The sequence below is a fragment of the Sesamum indicum genome, linkage group LG15, assembly GCF_000512975.1.
Source record: "Sesamum indicum cultivar Zhongzhi No. 13 linkage group LG15, S_indicum_v1.0, whole genome shotgun sequence".
Classification (NCBI taxonomy): Eukaryota; Viridiplantae; Streptophyta; class Magnoliopsida; order Lamiales; family Pedaliaceae; genus Sesamum; species Sesamum indicum.
Genome location: NC_026159.1, coordinates 434022 through 456102, shown reverse-complemented (window position 1 = coordinate 456102; position 22081 = coordinate 434022). Strand labels below are relative to the sequence as shown.

General features: G+C 37.9%; 4 protein-coding genes and 1 pseudogene across 5 annotated transcripts; 1 reads left to right on the top strand and 4 right to left on the bottom strand.

The window, feature by feature from the left end:
• Nucleotides 148-5030, bottom strand: LOC105177155 (potassium transporter 8-like). Of its 2 annotated transcripts, none has more exons than XM_011100203.2 (9): nt 4829-5030; nt 4363-4447; nt 3783-4269; nt 3644-3697; nt 2149-2409; nt 2012-2064; nt 1796-1919; nt 1425-1679; nt 148-1320 (listed from the first exon to the last, which is right to left on the bottom strand). In XM_011100203.2, the coding sequence occupies exons 2-9, from the start codon at nt 4420-4422 to the stop codon at nt 263-265; spliced, it is 2352 nt and encodes a 783-aa protein (XP_011098505.1). In that variant the 5' UTR covers nt 4423-4447; nt 4829-5030; the 3' UTR covers nt 148-262. The 2 variants fall into 2 exon arrangements, with proteins under 2 accessions (XP_011098505.1, XP_011098506.1); XM_011100204.2 differs by lacking the exon at nt 4829-5030 and adding an exon at nt 4607-4787 and having other exon boundaries at nt 263-1320.
• On the top strand, nt 9287-12670 carry LOC105177154 (cyclic nucleotide-gated ion channel 18). Its single transcript, XM_011100202.2, has 6 exons — nt 9287-9953; nt 10091-10303; nt 10388-10701; nt 10895-11006; nt 11339-11575; nt 11703-12670. Exons 1-6 carry the CDS (start codon nt 9483-9485, stop codon nt 12447-12449), a joined length of 2094 nt encoding a protein of 697 aa, XP_011098504.1. The 5' UTR covers nt 9287-9482; the 3' UTR covers nt 12450-12670.
• LOC105177340 lies at nt 12779-15329 on the bottom strand (annotated as a pseudogene).
• On the bottom strand, nt 16655-18554 carry LOC105177152 (UDP-glycosyltransferase 90A1). The gene has a single exon (XM_011100200.2). It carries the CDS (start codon nt 18456-18458, stop codon nt 17031-17033), a length of 1428 nt encoding a protein of 475 aa, XP_011098502.1. The 5' UTR covers nt 18459-18554; the 3' UTR covers nt 16655-17030.
• On the bottom strand, nt 20456-21785 carry LOC105177153 (RING-H2 finger protein ATL56-like). The gene has a single exon (XM_011100201.2). It carries the CDS (start codon nt 21378-21380, stop codon nt 20673-20675), a length of 708 nt encoding a protein of 235 aa, XP_011098503.1. The 5' UTR covers nt 21381-21785; the 3' UTR covers nt 20456-20672.

Below are 22081 nucleotides of genomic sequence, written 5' to 3'. Positions count from 1 at the left end.
GCTTGCTTGATATTCCATACCTTCTTAAAAAGAATTCATTCATTCTTCTCTTTGACTTTTAATAAATTTACAAAATAAAATTTGCATATTATGATATTCCGCCTCGTGTATGCAACTCAGCATTCTTCAAGAATGTAAGAGCAGAGCTAAAAGACCTCTTATCTTCACCTTAATTCACCTCGTACTGGATATATATAATCTATCATTTACATAGAGTATTCGTGTGTAAATCAACCAACTTCACAAAAAAACCATACTATGATCATACATGGTAGATCATCCCCACCTCCAACGTGGACGCCCGAGGAAAACTCGAAGCGTACGTTGGTGCTCTAGAGTTCCTCCGCAAGAAATCGTATCCCACATTGATAACCATTCTCTTAAACAAACTCGACCCCGTCTTCGCTTTCACGTAACAGTGACCAAGTATGAATGCCATCCCTGCCTCCCTTGCTTCCATCAATTCCTGCAACTCTACTCGTGCCTCTCTATCCATTTGTGGGCTTTCCGGGACAAGAAATCTTACTCTCTTCCTCGGTACCTCTGGCGAAGTGATGATTTCCGTCAGCTCCGTCGTGCTCTGCTCTTCAGAGCAAACATCTTCGTCATCGTCCCAAATCTTCAGGCCTTTCGCATGTGTTGACGTAGTCCCTATCACAGCCATCTTCTCTTCGTTTTCAAGTTCGCTTAATGACCCGTTGGTTCCTGGCTGTTCTGACCGGATGAACTCTGCTATACTAGAAACGAGATCCTTCTCAAACTCCACGTCATCCATGAGAGAGTCGCGATAGCCATAACGGGCTATACAACGATAAACTCGGTATTCTTTTGGCCCAATTCTTCCTACTAGGAATCTCTCCTCGGGTCTCACATGAGGCACAGGGACGTATTTAATACAGAATAGGACTAGAACCTGATGGAAAGCTGGGAGATTAGTGACAAAATGGGAGAAGATGGCGGGAACTCCAGAGACGAGTTCTGTATGTATGAGGCCGATGCCTCGCACACGTACTATCCCGAGGTTAGGACCCAAACCTAGCAGCCAATTGATAGAGACTTTGTTCTGAACATCAAACTCGTACTTCTTCAACGTGCCGTAATGCCATATGTGCATAACAATCAGAAATATGAGAGAAAGGGCAACCGGGACCCAAGCCCCTTCGAGGAACTTGATCAGCGAAGCTGAGAAGTAGAGTGCTTCGACAGAACCAAAGAAGAATATAAAGCAAATAGCTAGGAGGACACTTCTGTTCCAGCACAGGACAATGACAAGAGACATGAGGCACGTCGTGACCAACATAACAGTTATAACCGCGAGACCTGTTCCAGCGAAAGAAGAAGCATAAGACACTGAGAAACTGATGTGCACTTCACGCAATACCATATCTAATGAAATATATAACAAAGTTGGCTGTGGATGTTACCTGATGCATTGCTAATGTGTTTTGTGTCCCTAAAGCCAATAGTAACAGCCAAACAGAGCAGCATTAAGGTCCAGTTTATTTCTGGAATGTAAATCTGCCCACATATTTTTGATGATGTGTGTATTATTTTGACCCTTGGAAAGCAACCCAATGCACAACATTGCTTAATTATGGAAAAGGTCCCAGTAATGATGGCTTGGCTTCCCACTACTGCAGCAAGTATAGCTATTGCAAGAACAGGCCACCTTAGCTTTTCTGCAACAATAAAAGGAACATTAAATTGCGATAAGACTGAAAACCATGTATATGGAATTTTGTAAGGAAAAGTCGTGAAGATGCAGAACTATAGGTGGAATAGAATTTTTGGGTACCAGGTACTGAGACGTAGAATCCAATCTGGTAGTCACTCTCGATTATGTGATGTCTGGAAAGATAAGCAGCTTGTCCCATATAAGCAAGGATTAACGATGGATAGACCACAAAGCTAAAAGCTATCTGCAGTGCGGCAGTTTTCATGGTTGAGTCAGAATATGGTCTGGGAATATACAAACTACCAAGATTTACTGAAAGACTAACAATTCATTTACCTTGATGGACAACTGCGAAAAGTGTCCAAGATCAGCAAACATAGCTTCTGAGCCTGAATTTATACACACGATAAGGGAAGAGTAAGCATTTACTTGAGTACAGCAGGAGACCACATTGAGATTATAAGCTCTTTTACCTGTTATACACAACAAAATCCCGCCCAACGACATCCAGCCTCCTCTTTGGGTTTTCTTCAAGAATTTATACATGTAATAAGGAGAAAGTGCCTTGTAAACATGGGGATTCCAGTGGAAGATATTGTACACTCCAATAGCACTGATGCAGAAAAGCCAAGTTATCACTACTGGTGCAAACAGAAATCCGACTCGATGGGTCCCGTAATGTTGTAGATAGAATAAGAACAGCAGAATTATGCAAGCTACTGGGACTTCTATATCTGCAGAACATGGAAAAGTCGAGCAAAATCACTTCATAATAATATGCTGATGAAGGACGAGAAACTCCAGGCCAGATATAGGTAACAACGCGATGCTGAAACTATAAGGTTCAGTAAGACTAATTTCACTTGTTGAAATGGGTTTGGCTACTTATAGCACAGTACAGGTTACCCTTTCATGGTTCTCGACAGTATAGTAAAAATAAGGATTCATCAAAATTATAATTAGTTAAATTTCTCTATTGTATTAATTTTTTGTGTATACATACAGAATCATAATCTTTATTTTTGATTTTTTATTGTTTTTCTTTGACAGAAGCTGTAGACTTTAAATAAACATGTACTGGTCATGTTGTGATTGTTGTCTCTTGTGCCGCGTATTTGTATAATATCATATTCATGTCACAATGTTAATATAAATACTCATATTGAAATATGTCCAAGTCTCAAAACAAAATCACTTTTTCATCAGAAGAACATCTGACTTTATTGCTTCTTTTCATTGTTTATATATGATTTACTTTACAGAGGTACACAGCACCAAGGAAAATCTTATAATATATGCACTCAAAGTTCTTTTACCTCTGGCTGCATCTCCACTTCTAATGATACCCACATATCTACCACAATCAGGAAAGATGGTGACCTAACTTTACTTTATATGTACATAATATTGGTTTGACTTTGATTAAACTAGAAACTTTGTACTAGTATAAGAAAAGCCCACAATAATATATTTATATCACGATTTGGTGTAATCTCTTTGTCCATGAACTGCACATCTACTAAAAAGGCTTTGTTCATTAAATTTAGCCGGAACATCTTAACCAACGCTATAATTTGAGCCTTTCCTCTCGGGCCAATCTCAATCATAATCTCCCCCTTTATTTTTCTTTTGTCCGTGGCACGTCTCAATCGCTCCACATGTTTTAAATACAAACAAAGCAGAAGTCCTGAAAAGTATCAAACTGAAGAGCCAAAAGTAACCATTTTAGAACAAAGTGGAGCTCTGCAAGAAACTGGATTTTTAACAAATTTTCCATAAGGGATTTATGAATGAAAATGTCATCAGCTCAATCTGCAATTTGCTATTACAATCTTTGTGGTCTACTAAGACAGAAGATCTGGCAGAAGACACCAAATTTACGGATTTATGAATAAATAGCTGGAACTTCTTCAGAACTCAGAAGAATAACATCAACATGAATGAATCTAAGGAAGATAAGAGACTCACATTGGTGGTGATGCTTTGACACAACAAGCTCCAATCCAGACACGGCAGAGAAAACTGCATACGCAAGCAAAATAGATCACATCTCAGTTCAAATTTGCAGCATACTCTCAACTAATGCAAACCAATTATCAATTCATACCCGAAATTGCTGGCGTCAGAACTCCGTCTCCAATCACCATACAAGTCCCAATTAAAGCCAAAGTAAGCAACATCCTCTGAAGTACTCTGTGTTTTTCCAATGTCGATCTCAATCTCAAACCGAAACCCCTATTACCGGATGCGATTCCATCTTTCTTGTACTCATACAACTCCTCATCGGCAAGCTGACCATTAGGCAAAGTGCTCACCCGGGCATGCCGGCAAAGCAAGGAATACAAAGCAAAAGTGCCCCCTTCCCCATTATCATCAGCTCTAAGGACTATGAACACATATTTAAGCAGTGGAATCAAAGTTAAGGTCCAGAAAACAAAAGACAAAACTCCATATATTTCCTCATTAGTTTCTGAATGTTGAATGTCCTCTGCAAAAGTACTCTTGTAAACATACAAAGGTGAAGTGCTTAAATCCCCATACACAACACCTAAACTCTGGTAAGCCAATGTCAGCACAGTCCTCCATGATTCTTTCTGCAAAATCAACAAAACAACAGCCAATGGTACCACCAATTACCAGAAAAACTAAGAAAAAAAGCTCAGATTTTTTTGGTACAAAGCTCTCACCTTTATAGAACGGTCAGGGCTCCAGCCTTCAATATCCATCACAGGCCTCCTCAAAAACATGGGAAAATCATTTCTTGGCTAATATCTGATGCATATTGTAGATGTTAAAAAAAAAACTTTGGAGCAAACACTCAAACTAGCGTTTTATGCCAGAACACTCCAAGAAAACCAGAAAATAAATAACCCTTTTAATTAAAAAGGGGAACATATGAGGAACAAGCACGATAGTCTACAAAGAAAATACCAAGAGGATAGTGTTGGGAGGATGAACCACCGAAGAAAGACTGATGGGAATTGTGCTATAGAATATTGCCTAGCATATTGTCTGTAATATATGTAATGTACGTGGACACCGTGAACAACTAATATAGTATAATAGGAAAAATATTCTTACAAATCACTGTTCATAGGTTGGCTATCTATCTATAAAGAATAGACTTACACAAGACAAGATCAACAAACTCACCTCCACCGGATCAATAAATTACTTGACATTTGAAATGTGTAGAAAAAAGAGTGAATTTTGGTAGGATAACAAGTGAGATTTCTGCTTCACTTTTCTCTTTGTATTTTTCTTTTTGAGTTTGAAGTAAAGAGAATAATATCCCGAGTGGGTGGGTGGGGGTGGTATGCAGTGTGCTTCTATATTATCTTCTCTTCTACTTTGTATGCACTTACTCTTATGTTGATTGTTGAGTGTGTTTGTGGGGTTGATGGGGGTGGGGGGGGGGGGGAAGGGGGTGGGTGGATCGATGGGTGATGTAGTAGCCGTCTGCCACTAACTCAAACTGCAGCAGCGTTGTATTAAACTTTGGACTGACACTGAAAGTAACGTGACATATCAGAAATGAACTCACTCTCACTCAACTCTCCAACCAGAGTGGGTTGACTCAGTGGGGGACTGCTTTTAATGCCCATTTATTTCTCTTTTTTGTTTTTTGGTTATTCTATAAATTTTTATATATTTATTTTTATAAGGCTCCGTGTGAAATCAAAGTATGATAAAAGATTCCCAATTATTTTAAAAATAACCCACAGTTTTAAATAATTAAATTTTATTACAAGATCAGATTGATAATTTTATTTTCATTTCTGTATTGAAAAACTATCCGAAAGGGATAAAATAGCCACACATTCTTTTCGTGGGATCTCTTATTTGCCACCTAACCTAACTATTTTTTCCAAGAATTAGACCCGCATTAGGGTATTCCAACTTAACCTTTTAAAATTGAAATTTTAATACGATGTTTTAGCCTAATGATTAAAACTGAGGTTTAATAAATAGATTTGGGATCATGAGTTTGAATCCCATTGAATGTATGGAGATATATATATATATATATCTTATATTTTGTGAGTTGTTATAATTTATTTATATTTTAATTATATTAATATATTTGTTGAACTAATATAATTTATCGAGATATTTATATAATCATGTACGTAATTACTATTTTAAAAAACACGCTTTTTTCAAAGCTAAATTATTGAATAAAACGTGCTTGTTCGGATAAAATCTCAGGAAATCATGTGGTTGAACGATGATTATTAGCTTGATTGAAAGAAACACTATACTTTTCTATTTTGTTTTCTTCTCAAAAAATGACAAAACAAACAGGAACGCGATACGAATCAGTACTTGCTAGAACAATGGATAAGTTGTTCATCATGAAAAAGCGCTCCTGTTATTGATAGATTGTTATGCCCTTTTATCGTGTTGTCTTCAAAAGACGCTTTTAGAACAATAATTTTAGTTCACCCAGATTGATGCGGCTTAATTACTATTCTAATTACGTAATTAATGAAACCAGCAAACATTAGTTCCAAACCAACAAAGAAAAATATAAACACAAAATCCAAGAAATCGGGCATTTATTGAGGCCATCTGTTGACAATTATATGTAAACTTCAATTTAAACTCATTTTTATTTTATTTTATAGTTTTGATTAGGAGAGAGAAGTGTCATTTTAGTTACCATAATTATTACATCAAAACAACAAAAAAATTCACATTTTAAATGAAACTATAATTGGCGTTGAATAATTGATATTAGAGAATCGAGTCAGATTGAATAAGTACAACCTCATTTGAGTACAAATACGCGGATTTCATTTCTATTTTTTTAAAAAAAAGAATCTTTTAGACACATTTCTTACTTACCATTGTGGCATAGAGTTGTGACATAGAATTGGCAATTTGAATGAGTGATTAAACAGTGGTGCATAGCTAATGTTTTGGGGTGAGGATGAAAAATTGAGTGAGGCAAGTTATTGTACCCCTGGGATTTAAAGGCATTGCCTTCTTCATGGCTGGCTGATGCCCAAACAGGGAGCATGAAGGTGCACGTTGGCTTTCGGTTGGGAGGATATGTTGAATGGGCCGCCGGCAGCTTAAAATATCTCAGAAAGCAGTATGAGAGAGTTTGTGCCAAACAAGTTTTAATGTGCAATTAATTTTCTCCTAACAATAGGACAAACAGGGCCCATGGAATCCAATGACTTGAGAGCATAAAAAAGGTGATGACACCATTATCTTGATAAGGGAGTGTTTGGTTTTCTTATTTTTAATTAATTTACTAATTTGGGGAGGATTTCCATTGTGAAGAGAGGAGTCGGAGAAGTTAAGGTCAGATGAGGATGATAAAATAATAAGACGGCATTTTACAGTAATAATAACGCAATTAGGTAAGTTGTAATGATTAATCAAACTTTAAGACAGAAGAAGAATAAAGAAATGTAATAATGAGGTGGACAACATCAAAAAGTTACCCCAACCCAACACAGTGAACAGTGTATGTAAGGATGATGAGATGAGAAAAAACCAAGTTATGCTGCTGCTGTCTTTTCATCAGTTTTCACACTCAAAATATTGATTCCAAGTGGAGAGAAAGAGTAGTGAGTGAAAGTGAAGTAGGTATCCGCACCATCACCATAATAATTGTAATAATAAACATCTGTCCCACTCTCACTCCTCCAAATCAAACTCAAATGCAACTTGTGATATCAATCTTTTACATTTCTCTCTCTCTCTCTCTCTCTCTCTCTCTCTCTCTCTATATATATATATATATATATATATACATATATATATGTATATATAGGAGGCCGGCATCCATGAACACGTTTCTTTTAGTGAGTGGGTTTCCACATTTCCAGCAATATGGTTTACATTCATTTGAAGGTCTTGTCTCTATTTACGTGTGGAGGATTATAATTTATATATATAATTCATGGATTTCAATTATTCTTTTTTCTTTATTCTAAAAAAACCCTTTTTCTCTTCCTCTTATATATACCTAATTCAAGTATTTAATATACATATAATCGTTATATTATTAGATTAATAATCAAGAACAAACGGTCACGATTCAAAATTCTAACTAATTTGAACATTCAGTACACGTATATATTTGTTGCCTCAGCATATATTGATTAGGTCGTTTGAATTGACACGACTTGTATTTCAACACATCAGACGTATTCTTTTTAACTAAATTTAATAGAGAATGCCAAGTATCAGTCTACATTACTCACTGCGCAGATGAAATAAATATGAAGCAGTGATTAAGCAGAAAAAAGAAGAGATTGTAGCTGAAGGAGTGGCGTAGATTGAGCATCTTGTACGTACACCATTACTACCACTATGATTTAAATATCAACAAGAATCACAGAGAATCTCCACTCTACATACACACAATTATTCAAATAGATCATCTCTAATCCTCACTGTAATCATATGATATAAATTCCATTTGGACTTCAACGGATGGATCTGCTGCAGCAGATCCCCAAAAGGATTGGCAGCATCTCCACCGTATCCGCCTTAATTGAAATCGAGTTTGATCAGATTTAAATCGATTATATTTGCGGTGCGATTTGCGTATGGTTCAACGAAATTGATTAATCGTGTTGATTTGAATAAAAACTTTGTGTATAATGTTAAAACAAGGGTGGTGAGCAGTGACATAGTGGTACTTGATTTGGCACAACTACATGTGAGCACGTGCACAGGAGTAGTGTTTTGCCTGGAGAAAAATCAAGTTTCGGCCTCCTACACTTGTCCTACAGCCCATCAACCAAATAATGTTGTAATTGTATACATATATATGTGTTACATCAGACGTAATAATTATCTGATACGAGAATACAAAAGAGTTGTAGGAAAATAATTATAGAGGAAAGCAGCATATTATTGATGAATAATGAGTGTAATAAAATAAACACACACAGTGACAGTAGTAGTCGTGCAATTCAATGTCATGAGAAGTGTAATTATTATGGGACAATAGAAACAAAAGGGGGGTTGAGTACTCCCACTCCCCACATCCACAAGAGTTCATTTGGGCATCCTAATTCTCACAAGTTTTTGCTTATGTTTTGGGCAAAAGGTGTGATGGTCATGGTCCCCTTCATATCTGACAAATATTTTGCTTTCATTGCCAGTCATGTTTTGGATCTTTATTCCCACCACCCTCACCTCGAAATAAAATTTCGAATTGAGAAATTTAATTATATAACAAATGTAATACACTTATTGTGTGATTATTGTACAATTTATGAAAACTGATCAATTAAATAACAAATGTATTATATTTACTCTGTGATTTACTCCATTCAGCTAAATTTGATTTGGATGAGAATTTTTTAACCAGAACGTAGTATACTAGACCTTCTGATTTGAACCATACCTTGATGGAGTTGGGCCGCCATTAGCACCCAAAACATATTACTTGGAAAGCCCAAAAGATAATGTTACCAAGTCGGCAATGATGTAGCTGGGCCGAGTCCAATTGCAGTAAATGGGCCATGGTGTTTTTTTTTGTAATAATTATTAGTACGGAATCCCCGAGTTTCCCGCGTTTCCTTGTCTTACCACCTCAAAAATTTCGAAGGCAGCTAACGATCACCTAACCACCCCACCCCACCCCGCCGGGGGCACATTTCCAATTCCCTCCACTGAACGACGCTTCACCTGCATGCTTTCTTGATAATCAAAAAACTTGATCCACCCCTTCTTGCATTTCAACAAGAACCCTTTCTAAATTCCAAAGATTTCTACTGGATTCGTCTGAAAAATATCACGCGGAGAATCCGAGCTAAATCGGCCTCCGCCATGGAAAATGATTAGACTATTCAGCAGTCCGGCGTCCCACCTCCGCCAATTCCGTCAAAATATTACCAATCAGGCAGCCGTCGATACCGACGAGCCCAACTCCCTCAGCATCCTATGGCACTACCAAATCCTCGACCCCAGCAGCGACATCGTCAATCACTGGAACCACATCTTCTTGATCTCTTGTTTAATCTCCCTTTTCATCGACCCCCTCTATTTCTATCTCCCTTACGTCGTCATTGGCGAGGCTTGTATGTCCAGTGATAACAACGTATCTGTCTTGATCACTTATTTTCGGACAATTTTCGATGTATTCTACCTTCTCCATATTTTGATGAAGTTTCGAATGGCTTTCGTGGCTCCTGGTTCCCGGGTTTTCGGTCGTGGGGAGCTCGTCATGGATCCTCGCCAAATCAGAATGAGATATCTCAAGTCGGATTTCATTATTGATCTAACAGCCGCGCTTCCCCTGCCTCAGGTAAATCTGATCTCCGGACTTGTGAATTGTTAATCTCTGATTTGTGCTTCCTCTTCAACCTCCCAACCCATTACTACAATATTTGAATTTATAGAGGCCTTATACTGCTGTATGAAACTACTTGATTGATCATGCAGATTCTCATCTGGTATATAATTCCGGCAACAAAATCCGGGGGAACTGGTCAATCTAACAACACTCTTGCTCTTATTGTCCTCATCCAATACATTCCCCGATTATTTGTCATTTTCCCCTTGAATCAGCGGATAATAAAAACCACTGGTTTTATTGCTAAGACGGCTTGGGCAGGAGCCGCGTATAATCTGCTTCTATACTTGCTAGCCAGCCATGTGAGTATATATCTACATCTTACCTTTCACTGGATGAATTTCATCCTTGGTAATGACTTATCTTCACTTCATCAATTCTTATAGATTCTAGGAGCTTCATGGTATTTGGCCTCTATAGGACGGCAGCACTCTTGCTGGACAGAAAAGTGTACGGAAGAATTTGAAAGGATCCCACCTTGTCATTTGAAATTCCTGGACTGTTCGAGTATAGAAACAGGAAATCTTGAACGGCAGTATTGGTTGAACATGACGAAAGTGCTTACAAGTTGTGACGCAAAAAATGATGATTCTGATTTCAAGTTTGGGATGTTTGCTGAAGCTTTTACTAGTGAAGTTGCTTCATCACGTTTCTTTGAGAAGTATCTTTACTGCCTATGGTGGGGCTTAAGAAATTTAAGGTGTGATCATCTACAAGCAAGTGCTGTGTTTTGTATGCAACTTTTCGTCTTATTCTTCTTTTCCTCTTGTCTCTCTAGCTTTGGTTGATCAATTCATCTGTCACTAGACTTGTAATTTAATAATCTTTCATTACATTCTCAAGTATTTTTCATGCTCTATTCCTGTTTATGTTTCTTATACCCTTGTTTGCAGTTCCTATGGACAGAATTTGAGCACAAGCACTTATCTTGGTGAGACGACTTTCTGCATTGTTTTGTGCATTTCTGGACTGATTCTATTTGCACAGATTATCGGCAATATGCAGGTATTAATATCTTCTTTTTTAAGTGTACCTCACCATCAGTGTTATGTGCGTGCTGGAAGCTTACTCAGAAAATGCCTGCGATTACCTATTTCTAGGTGCTTGATTTCTGATTAATTGTTATGGTTGCTCAATGTCAGTTGTAGAACTGGTAAAAGAATTGCTAAAACTATGTAGGAATGTTTATAAAAGAAGGTCGTGTTGGTATTAGTTTAATATGCAATGAAATGATCATTCATTCTTCAGATTTTTATTTATTTCTTATCTTTTGTGGAGTAGTAGAAGCGTGTAGAATAAACTATGATAATCTGTTATTTTGCTTTTCTTCAATGCAGACTTACTTGTCATCAATGACTGTGAAACTTGAAGAGTGGAGAATTAAGAAAAGGGATACAGAAGAATGGATGAGGCATCGCCAGCTGCCAGAAGATTTGCAAGAACGTGTTCGTCGATTTGAGCAATATAAATGGCTAACCACACGCGGAGTCAATGAAGAAGATATTCTGAAGTCATTGCCTCAGGACCTTCGTCGCGAAATTCAGAGGCATCTATGTCTCAACCTTGTTCGCCGAGTATGTAATTCTTCTGTATCTTCAGCAATTTATCATCAAAATGGTCTCATATGTGTCCTGTTTGGGCAAAACCTGAATATTGGCTTGTTAAGATTTTGGAAAAGTAATTTCCTCCACTGCGGTGCAGGTCCCATTCTTTGCGCAGATGGATGACCAACTTCTTGATGCCATATGTGAACGCCTGGTCTCATCCTTGAGCACTAAAGGCAGCTATATTGTGCGAGAAGGTGATCCAGTGAACGAGATGCTGTTCATCATTAGGGGACAAATGGAGAGCTCGACAACAAATGGGGGACGGTCTGGATTCTTCAATTCCATCACCCTTAGACCAGGTGACTTTTGTGGGGAGGAATTACTGACATGGGCTTTAGTACCTAATTCATCCTTAAACCTGCCCACTTCCACTCGATCTGTCAAAACTCTGACTGAAGTTGAAGCTTTTGCCCTTCAAGCTGAAGACCTTAAATTCGTCGCTAATCAATTTAAGCGCCTCCACAGCATGAAACTCCAGCATGCATTTAGGTACTATTCCCACCAGTGGAGGACATGGGGTGCTTGCTTCATACAAGCGGCATGGAGAAGGTACAAGAAGAAGATGTTGGCAAAGAAGCTTATTTTAGAAGAGAACTATGACGAGGACGATGATGGTTATTATAGTGACGAGCAAGATGGAGCATATTCAGACGAGGAAACTGGTGACGGGACCTCTGTCGACAGTCCTGCCCAGAATCTTTCAACCACAATTTTGGCTTCAAGATTTGCTGCAAACACTAGAAGAGGAGCCCTTCAGAGGATAGCTGGAGCTCAACCTTCAAGCTTAAAGATGCCCAAACTGCTTAAGCCAGATGAGCCGGATTTCTCTGGAGAAGTTTAGTTTACGGTGTAAAAACAGAAAACTGGAAAAGGGGGAAGACAAGAAAAAGGGTTGATGGGATGTTTGTCCACCGATAGATAAATTGTGCATTAGGCTTTCAGCATTTTCCAACACAATCATGCTTTGTCCATCCACATTGAGAAAGGGGTGTCACTGTGTCACCCTTTGTTACTCCATGTACAGTGTAATTACAACTATCTATACAGCTGTAACATTGGTCATGCACAATGTGTAAGGTTTACATTATCTAAGAGCTTCCACATAAGCAAGATTCTCTCTGAATGGCCATGGTTCTGGTAAAAAATTTCTTTGAATGTACATGTTAAGAGAAAGTACAACAAATCATATGGAAGAAAACTAAGGTGAAGGTGCTTTCATCCTCATTGATATCCTGAGAGCCTCCTCTAATTTCACTATGACTTGCATAATGGATGGTCGTTCTTGTTTATGCCCAATGCATAACAGAGCTAGCTCAAATACGGACCCGAAGGCTTCTACTGAATACTCTCCATTAAGGTTTGGATCAGCAAATTCTCCCACACTTCCTTTCTCCATAAAAGATTTTGCCTGTTGAGTAAGAAGAGACATGTTACACTAGGAACTAGAGGGAATTAGAAAAAAAACATAGTCAAGAAAAGGACATGCGGGAAAGTGATTACAATTTTGTACAACGGTTTTGGTTTCTTCATATCCATATCGATAACCTTCCTGCCTGAGAGAATCTGAAGAAGTACTACTCCAAAGCTGTAGATATCACTTGCTGCACTCACTTGTTGGTTGCTTTGGTACTCGGGGTCGACATAACCAAACGTTCCTCTCACTTATGAACTGACACAGGATTCACCAGGATTCATGACCTTGGACAATCCAAAATCTGAAAGCTTGGCTTCGAAATTTGTTCCGAGGAGAATGTTAGTTGGCTGTGAACAGTAGAATTTGTTTCAGTTTCTTTGATTAGAATTCTGATGAAGATCTTTGTCCACCACCCTCTAATCTTAATATATTGACAGTACTTCATTTTACCAGATAATTTGTGTCATCTCATATAATGTTGTACCAACTTACACTCACATATCCAATTATTAGTTGGTTAGAAAACACGAATAATATCATTGAAACAGACCTTCACGTCCCGGTGAACAATGCATCCTTGAGGAAACATATGGAGAAACCTTAGTCCCTGAGCACAGCCGATTGCAATCTCAAGTCTTTGAATCCATGACAGAACTTTATCCTTCCCTGCTTTTAGTGAATTAAACTCCCTGGTTAAGTTAAAATTTAGGTGGCAAATCTGGTCATGGCTGTGAATGCATACCGTAAAGCCACTCAGAAAGGCTCCCGTTGGGACAAAGTTCGTATATGAGGAAGCATTCATTTTCATTTTCACAGTACCCGACCAGAGCAACCAGGTTTGGATGCCTCACCTGCACTAGGCTTCTAATTTCTCTGAGAAAAGTTTGAACACATCCGTCGTCTGCAATTTTCTTGATTGCGACGGGCTGATTATTGGACAACACTCCTCTATACACCTTTCCTAGTATGACGGGAGCGTGCCAAAGTAAGAGAAAAATGTGGGTTAGGATTAAGTATTACCATGTAAAACAGAAGAAAATCAGTATTTCGTGACTTCAACTTCTGATATATGTTTGTCAGGAAACAACTTTAATACCTGATGTCCCTTCACCAATCAAATTTGATTCAAACAGATTGTTTGCGGCAGCACACACTTCCTCGATCGAGACTTTCAAAATTTCCATAGGTATTGCGGATAACGCAGATTTCCATGCTGGAAAGTTTGACAAGACAGGTCTCCAAGCTGGAAAGTGAACAAGAAAATTTCAGCATGATTTAGCCCGTAAGTTACTTTTCATACGAACCAGAGGAGCATGTATACCGTTTTTGTCAACTGGTGCTACTGGCATCTTTCTTCTTTGTGAAAAGATCAATATGGAAACTATCACCACCACCAAAAGTCCCAAGACGCCTCCAATCAGTACGTACAAGCCTGCCCATAAAAGGACTTATAGAAGTGTGAAACATAAAGCTCACACAAATAAAATTTGCATATTTCTAGACTCACCCGGCCCTATTTTCTTCTGTTTCTGCTCTTCAAATTCAAAATCTGCAAGACCACAAATTTTTTAGGGATGATAAGATTACTACTATCCATACAGCCTCATCCTATAATGCTGTCAAAAAAAATTTATAAAGCAAAGGAGATCATCTGTTTGAATTACTTGCCTTCGTTAACCGGTTGATTTCCAAGGCAATTATATAATTTCGAAACCCATATTTCATCTTTAATCTCTGTACTGACTAATGTAATTAAAACTGCAAAACTACACACTTCAGAATCTTCTTCCATGGATTTGCCACCATCAGGCTGCATTTTCTTTATTTCTTCCCAGCTTCTTAAGCAGGAGCCACACGAATCACCCCACTCATCAGCAGGACTCATTCCACATTTACCTTTCAGCCGTTCAAGTTTATACCTCAATTCACTATGGACATCATTCGTTGAGAAATTCGAGCAGCCTCCAAGCCCAGCCGTTAGCTTCTGCACTCCACAACCTGAAACATCTGCCTCATTGCTCCAGCATCTCCTCTGCTCACTTAAGTCCAGAAAGATCTTCCCTGTTTGATTTGCTCTAAGTGCCAAGGCATAAAGATAACTGCAAAATTCCCCATCCTTGCAATTTCTATTCAGAAAACCACCCCAGTATCCACCGTTACAACTGGAGTTACCAAACGAGGATGAGGTTTCAGCATTAAGGATGCAATCAGGAGCAGCTGCAGGCTGAGAGGCTGAAACATTCACTTCGTTAATCAAGAAGAACATATAAACATATATCATGAAAATCGACACATTAAATCCATGCCATTTGTGAATGAGTGGCATGGTTTTATGTATACCAATTGATTTTTCGAGAGAGCAAGAAAGACTATAATGTATGAAACTTCCAAACAATAGTCTTGTACATTTTCAGTTCACGACTAGTACTCAATATTTATGTGCATTATTATATACTTTCCATGTCTTTGAACTGAGATTGGAGCGGCTTTTACCCGACAAAAGATTGGATACATCGTCGACATGGAAATATATATAAAGCAAATCAGAATAAACTTTATGCATTAGTATCAAAAACACGTAGCCGGCTGGTTCAATCTTGAACAAAATTTGCCGCAATTTGATATCTTCAATTCATTTGGTCTCTTCAGGTTGGACACTTGCAACTTTTGCTTTCATACAAAATATTTTAATACATTGGGAACAATGCAATTCATGTAAAGGTATATGTCACTCTTTTTATTTTTTCTAAGTAATTAGTTCTTTAGTTGTTGAAGGCTGCAGTTTCTCAGTGGATAGTTTATCATTATATGTTTGTTCTAACTTTATTTAATTTTTCATGTAATGAAAAATCAAACTGAAGATAAAGTTTGTAGGCTTTGGTCATATAGTGAAGTAAACATCTTGAAGGTGTCTTCAAAGATATGGGGTTGGATTTGAATTTTTATCAAAATAAAAGGGTATTTTACGCCAAAACCTCTAGAATACAGGAGTCAAAGTGAATATTCGCCCTGTGGTAATCGTTAGGACCAGTTGGCCAAATACATGAACAAGGGATTAACGGAGAAAATATAGAAGCAGTAGTAAATAAAAATTTCAGATCATTGTCAATAATCGCTCTCAAACCCTAATTACAATATCAGGTGGAGGAGGACGACACTAAGCAAGAAGAACCACATAGCCATTTCTTCGAAGATCGAAAAAGAGAACGAAGGTAATGATTGATTGATTGTTGGCAATTGTACTTAGTATTTGGTTTTGTATTATGAGTGTTTTAATTTAGTGTTTTGGAGATAAAGAGAGAAAAGTAGAAATAAATAAGTATGAGTTGGAAATAGACGGTATATCTGTAGTTGTATTTTGAGATAATTTAAAATATTTTAAAGTAAGTGGCGTAGGTTTGATGTTGGGATTTAGGATACAAAAACCACTATTCATTTTCAAATCATATCTCTTTTATATATATTTTTACATATAAATTTGTATATATATAAATATTGTATATTTAATTTTGTTTTTTTAGAGATAAAAAGTAATATTTATTATCAAATCATGTCTCTTTTATATTATATATATGTAAATATGTATATATATTATATATAGAAAAGTAAAAAATAAAAAACTACAAAACACAAAAATAAATATTGAGTATATTTTTATCTTTTTTTCCAAAAATACCAAAACATGAGACCAAACATAAAGGTGGTATCTAAATTCCCTCGTTCAACGGGAATCTCTTACTGTAGATGTTTGAGGTGCGGAATTGGAATGGGAAATGAAACTACTGTCATCCTAACTATTAAATATGATGAAAAGAAGACGATGAAGAACTCATGAAAGCTTCTTTCTAGAAGTTTGTCCTGAGACAGAGATGATGGTCCCTGTATTATATAAGAGAATTTTCAAGAGTTGGAGATAGCCCTTCATTCACCATATAGCCTTAACTCGCAGTATATTATTGTCTGAATAAAATGATAGTTTGCAGTAGGTTGACCATTTCGCCTCCTCTGTTAGTTGAACTTACAACTGTTCATTTCCGTTTGTTTAAGTATCTCACTGAGTAGGTTGTTTAAAGCATGCCATGAAGACCCACCTTCTGCCATACCTTTCCTGGCTGCCATAGCTACCTCCTTCACCTTCTCCCGACATGCTTTCCCCTTTTCGCCCTCCATTAATTCTAACACTGCGGACGTCAAGCTCTTCGAGGTGACAAATCCTTTTGCTGATCCATCAACTCTATTAACCCTTAAACCAACTTTAATCTCTTCTTCTAACATCCTTGCATTAAGATGTTGCTCGGCCATCATTGGCCATGCCAGAATCGGAACTTCTGCACATATTCCCTCCAAAACCGAGTTCCAGCCGCAATGACTGAGGAAGCCTTGCACAATTGGATGTTCAAGAACTTCTTTCTGATCAACCCATTCTTTTACTATGATCCCTGTCTCACTTACCTTCTCTTCAAACCCATCTCTTACTTCTACTTCACTCTCTCTCACCACCCATAAGAAGCTCACCTTTGCCTCTTCCAGTCCAAGAGCTATTTCACGTAATTGTGTGGGGGATATTTTTGTTTGAGAACCAAAGGCAACATAGAGGACTGGGCAATTTTGCGCCGACTTTTCGTCAAGCCAGTGCATCCATTTGGGCCTGTGGCATGGTGCGACTTCCAGTTTTGATGGTTGACCCAGGCAGAGGGGCCCAATACTCCATGCTTTAGGTTGGCATTCACGGTTCCAATAGTCTTCATACGGTTGCTCAAGCTCATAGAAGCTGTTCACCAGCAAGCCATAACTGTTTGCTGTTGCTGTGCCCACCTCATTCATAAAATCCAAATGAGGCCCTCTTGGGTCACGTTTATCTAACGGGCTGTCAAAGTCGTTCCTCCTAAGCTTGATCCACGGAAAGCCAGCAAGAGTGAAGGGTTCGTCATCTGACTCATGTAATGATAGTAAGCCATTCACGATAGCATCATAGGCCAGTGCCATGGAATAGTGATTCGTGCCATAGAAGCTTAGTCGGGGGATGCCAAACCGTGATGCTGATTCTAGTGTCCAGTGGAGGAAGCCATCTGATATGATGCAGCTGACCTGTGAATGAATATTTTGAAGTGCTTCCTCAAATGACGGTTTCATGAGTTTTATGCCATTGACAAAGGGAACAAAGAGAGACATGGATGGAAGTTTGTCGGTGCTTTCAGCTCCATGTGGGATTCCAGGTATGTTCTCAGGGAAGGGCAGATCAGTGATGGAAACATCAGCTCCTGAGAGAGACTGAGAGATGAATGGATGGTTTGCCGGGGTGGTGAAGATGGTTACGAGCACACTACGGTCAAGGAGGAGTCGGGCTAGGTGGAGAAGTGGAATCGTGTGGCCTTTGGACATGAAAGGAAATAGAACTATATGATGTTTAGACGTAGAAGAAGAAGGAGAAACCATTTTCTGTGTGGCCTGTGATTATTATTTGGCTCAATAAATAGACAACAACAACGTCACTGAATTAGTTACATAGACATGCAAAAGAAGCTGGATTGAGGACGATGTCTTGGGGTGGGATCATCTTGTAGATTTGTCGGTACGTAGATATGGAATTGAGAGTCGTAATTAAACAGCTGCTGAGTTCAGCAGAGAATACTGAAGAACTGCTGAGGTTTTCAATCCTTTTCACGGGTGAAATTCTATCAACTGTTTGTAATATACTAACTTTTTCTTGAAAATAAAGTATGATTTTTATTTACAATTTGTTCGCTTAAACTGCATGAATTAAGTTCATTAAATCAAAAGTTATAAGATTCTTCCCATAAATTTTTGCTATTTATTAATTTGTTGAAAATTGTACATATTATTTTCTTTTCTAAACATTCCAACTTTTTTTTACTTGAACTTTTATTTTTAAACAATTTCAGTGCAGCATTAAAATGATATGAGAAGGCAACACATTCGTCCATCTATAGGCTACAACAATTTTACTTAAAAATATATACCAATAATGAAAGTGGGGTTTTAATTTCCCATCACGCATTTGCAAATTTTAAGAAAGTTGCATGAATCAGGGAACTTATATGGGCTATAAAATTGTGTAGAATGCTCGAGACGCCATTAAATTACGTGTACAATTTTATGTGATGCTGTGGAGGAAAACGGTATCCGGATCTCTTACCATTTCTTCAGCTTCTTGAGCACTGCAGTCTACATCTACTTTAGTGATGGTTCGGCAAAAGTCCCTCTTTGATTACAAAACAAGACATGTGTGCGGTTCATTCATTTTATTTATTTATTTATTTCTTATCTCAAGATTTGCCAAAAATTTCGTATGCATGCATGAGCCAATTTTGGACCAATGCAGTCTACATCTACTTTAGTAAATTGCGTTATCATTCCAACAGTGTTTGGACCAGCGGTTTTGCTGCCAGATGATCTTGATTGATTTTACTGCGTACTAAATCAAGTTACGTGGCGTTTACTATGTCTAGTTAGGTTGAGTTAAATAAATTATTTACTTTGAGATATGGTGATTAAGAATCAGCCAATTCACTGTTTAGCCTTCAAAGAATCATAACACAACCCACCGGTGTTGGTGGGTTTAATAATTTGAGCCAGCAAACCCCTCTAAAACAATTACACTATTGTTCTCATTTCAGCAAGTGGAGTTTAAAATCATGCCCTTGTACCCATCGACGCCATATAATTGTGGATTTTTTTCTGGGTGAATTAGTGTTCATGAGGAATAATTTTCATATATTTATCTTAATAAAAGGTGTAATGGAGAAAAGGTAATGTACAAGTCAATCTTGTGGATATCACAGGACGTAAACGTACAAAAGTGTCTTTAAATCAATATCTACAACTTATTGATGTGGAGTACATATAATTAATTCAGAATTTTTGTATCACTCATCTAATAATAATTATTTTATCACTCAAATGATTCATAACTCAAAAGGTTAACGTGGTAGATTATAACTTGGGCAGAAACGCGACATGATATCCTTCTACAAAGTGCTTTTGGTCTTATTGCCTCGACGGCCACCCTTCTCTGTCCACTTTTGGAAATGAATCTGAGAATATTGTTTATAGGAAAATGGTCCAAATCTACTCCATTTAATTGCCACCAAAGTACCACATGGGTTACAGCCCGCTATTCACTGGGAGAGTGAATTGGGCTATAGCCCAAAATACACCTCAATAAAATCAAAATGATACCGATGTATAATATAGTAATCCCATAGAGGATTCTCAATTCTCATGCTCAGGATGCTTCCCTAATTTTTCTTTTTTTGTTCCTCTCTAGGATCTTAATATAACGATTTATCTGTAGCTACGTAGGGAAAAATACATCAAGAAAAAAAAAAAAAAAAAAAAAAAAAAACGATCTTAATATAACGATTTATCTGTAGCTACGTAGGGAAAAATACATCAAGAAAAAAAAAAAAAAAAAAAACGAAAATCTCATTGAATTAGAGAGGGGAAAAACACTGACAACTGATATTAACTACAGAAAAGTAGTGATAAATAGCTAAAACACAACCTAGTACGTCGAAATAACTATGCAGTATCCAACTGAAAAAAGCGAGAAATCCAACGAATCAGAATAATACAGATTTCAATAAGCAAATCTGTCCGTTGATCCACACTTCCCCCTGATCTCAAACATCAATTCCCATCTCCACTTAAATGGCCTGTTCCCAATTCTTGCCTCTCTCTCACCTCAATCACTCTCTCACTTAAATTCAGACTTTCTCGTGTACCTGATTGGTTCAATCCCACTTCATCACCATTCAAATGCCCACTTTCTTCTTCTTGAACCCCAGCAATCTGAATCTCAATCTCGTTTCCAACTTCGTTCATAGTTTCTGTCATTTGTATATCCCTCAGTTCAACCGCACTTTCACCAAAACTACCGCTTTCTTCCTCATGTAATGATCCACTCCTCATGATATCAGCAGCAGCCCTGCAAATCGGGCAAATGGGAGTCCTCAGAAGCCATAAATCCACGCATTCGGCGTGAAAACTGTGGTTGCAAGAAGGCAAAAGCCTGCACTTCTCCCCAACCCTGAAATTCTCCAAACACACCGCGCAATCTGGAGGAGGGCTCATCCCCGTCCCAGTCCCCTTCTCCTTGGCCGTGAAATCAAAACATGGCAGCTTCTCGATGTCGTCCTGCGACATGCTCGTGCTCCCAAAACTGCCCCTCCCCACCATGTTAACGTTTCTTTCACTCAACCCTCTCCTCAGAGTCCTCCCAACAATACAGACATGGATCAGGATCAGAACCCCGATTCCCAAGAACAACAAGATCACTGAAATCACTATCGCCATCACTATGACCTGCTTTGCTATGCCTAGAACATGGCTTCCCATCTCAGACAATCTTCATCCATATCTTCAGGAGACTTCTTTCAAGACTGTTCTTCATCATGATCCCAACAACTCTGACCCTCTGACAAGCTTGTGTGCTGTGCGTTCAAGAAAGAAGGAGAATGTCAGCTCAGCTACCATTAATGGTGGAGTTCTGCTGAGGTGGGAAGAATGTTTTGTGGGATGGTTTTATATAGAAAATGATGAACCAATAACACCATTGGTGTTAGTCACTTAACTAATAATTCAAATCTTAGTGGGATATGGGGGTAGACCTGACCATATCGTGGAGTGGGTGGAGGGAGAGAAGGGTTTCTAGCTGTTGAAAAATGAATATTAGAAACTTTTCATCCTCTCCTTTTCTTCTTTTTCGTCATTATTTGTTGGAGTTATTCATTCAGATTGAAGTACAATAATATAAAACCTATGATGGATAGGGTTAATGTTAGTGGACACTTATTTGATGTGTAGCTTCTGCCTTACCTCCTTTTAGTTAGTTTTATGACTATTTTACTCTTCCACTGTCATTTACTGCAGCCCCACTATATATATACAGTGGTTTAGAGACTTTTAGTCTCAAATGACGATAGTTCGATTTAGTTGGTTATAATTGTTAAAGTATATTTAATAGAAAAATTCCAAATTTAAGAATTAAATCAATCGCATAATAAGTATATCGCACTTACTAAGTGATTGATCATCAT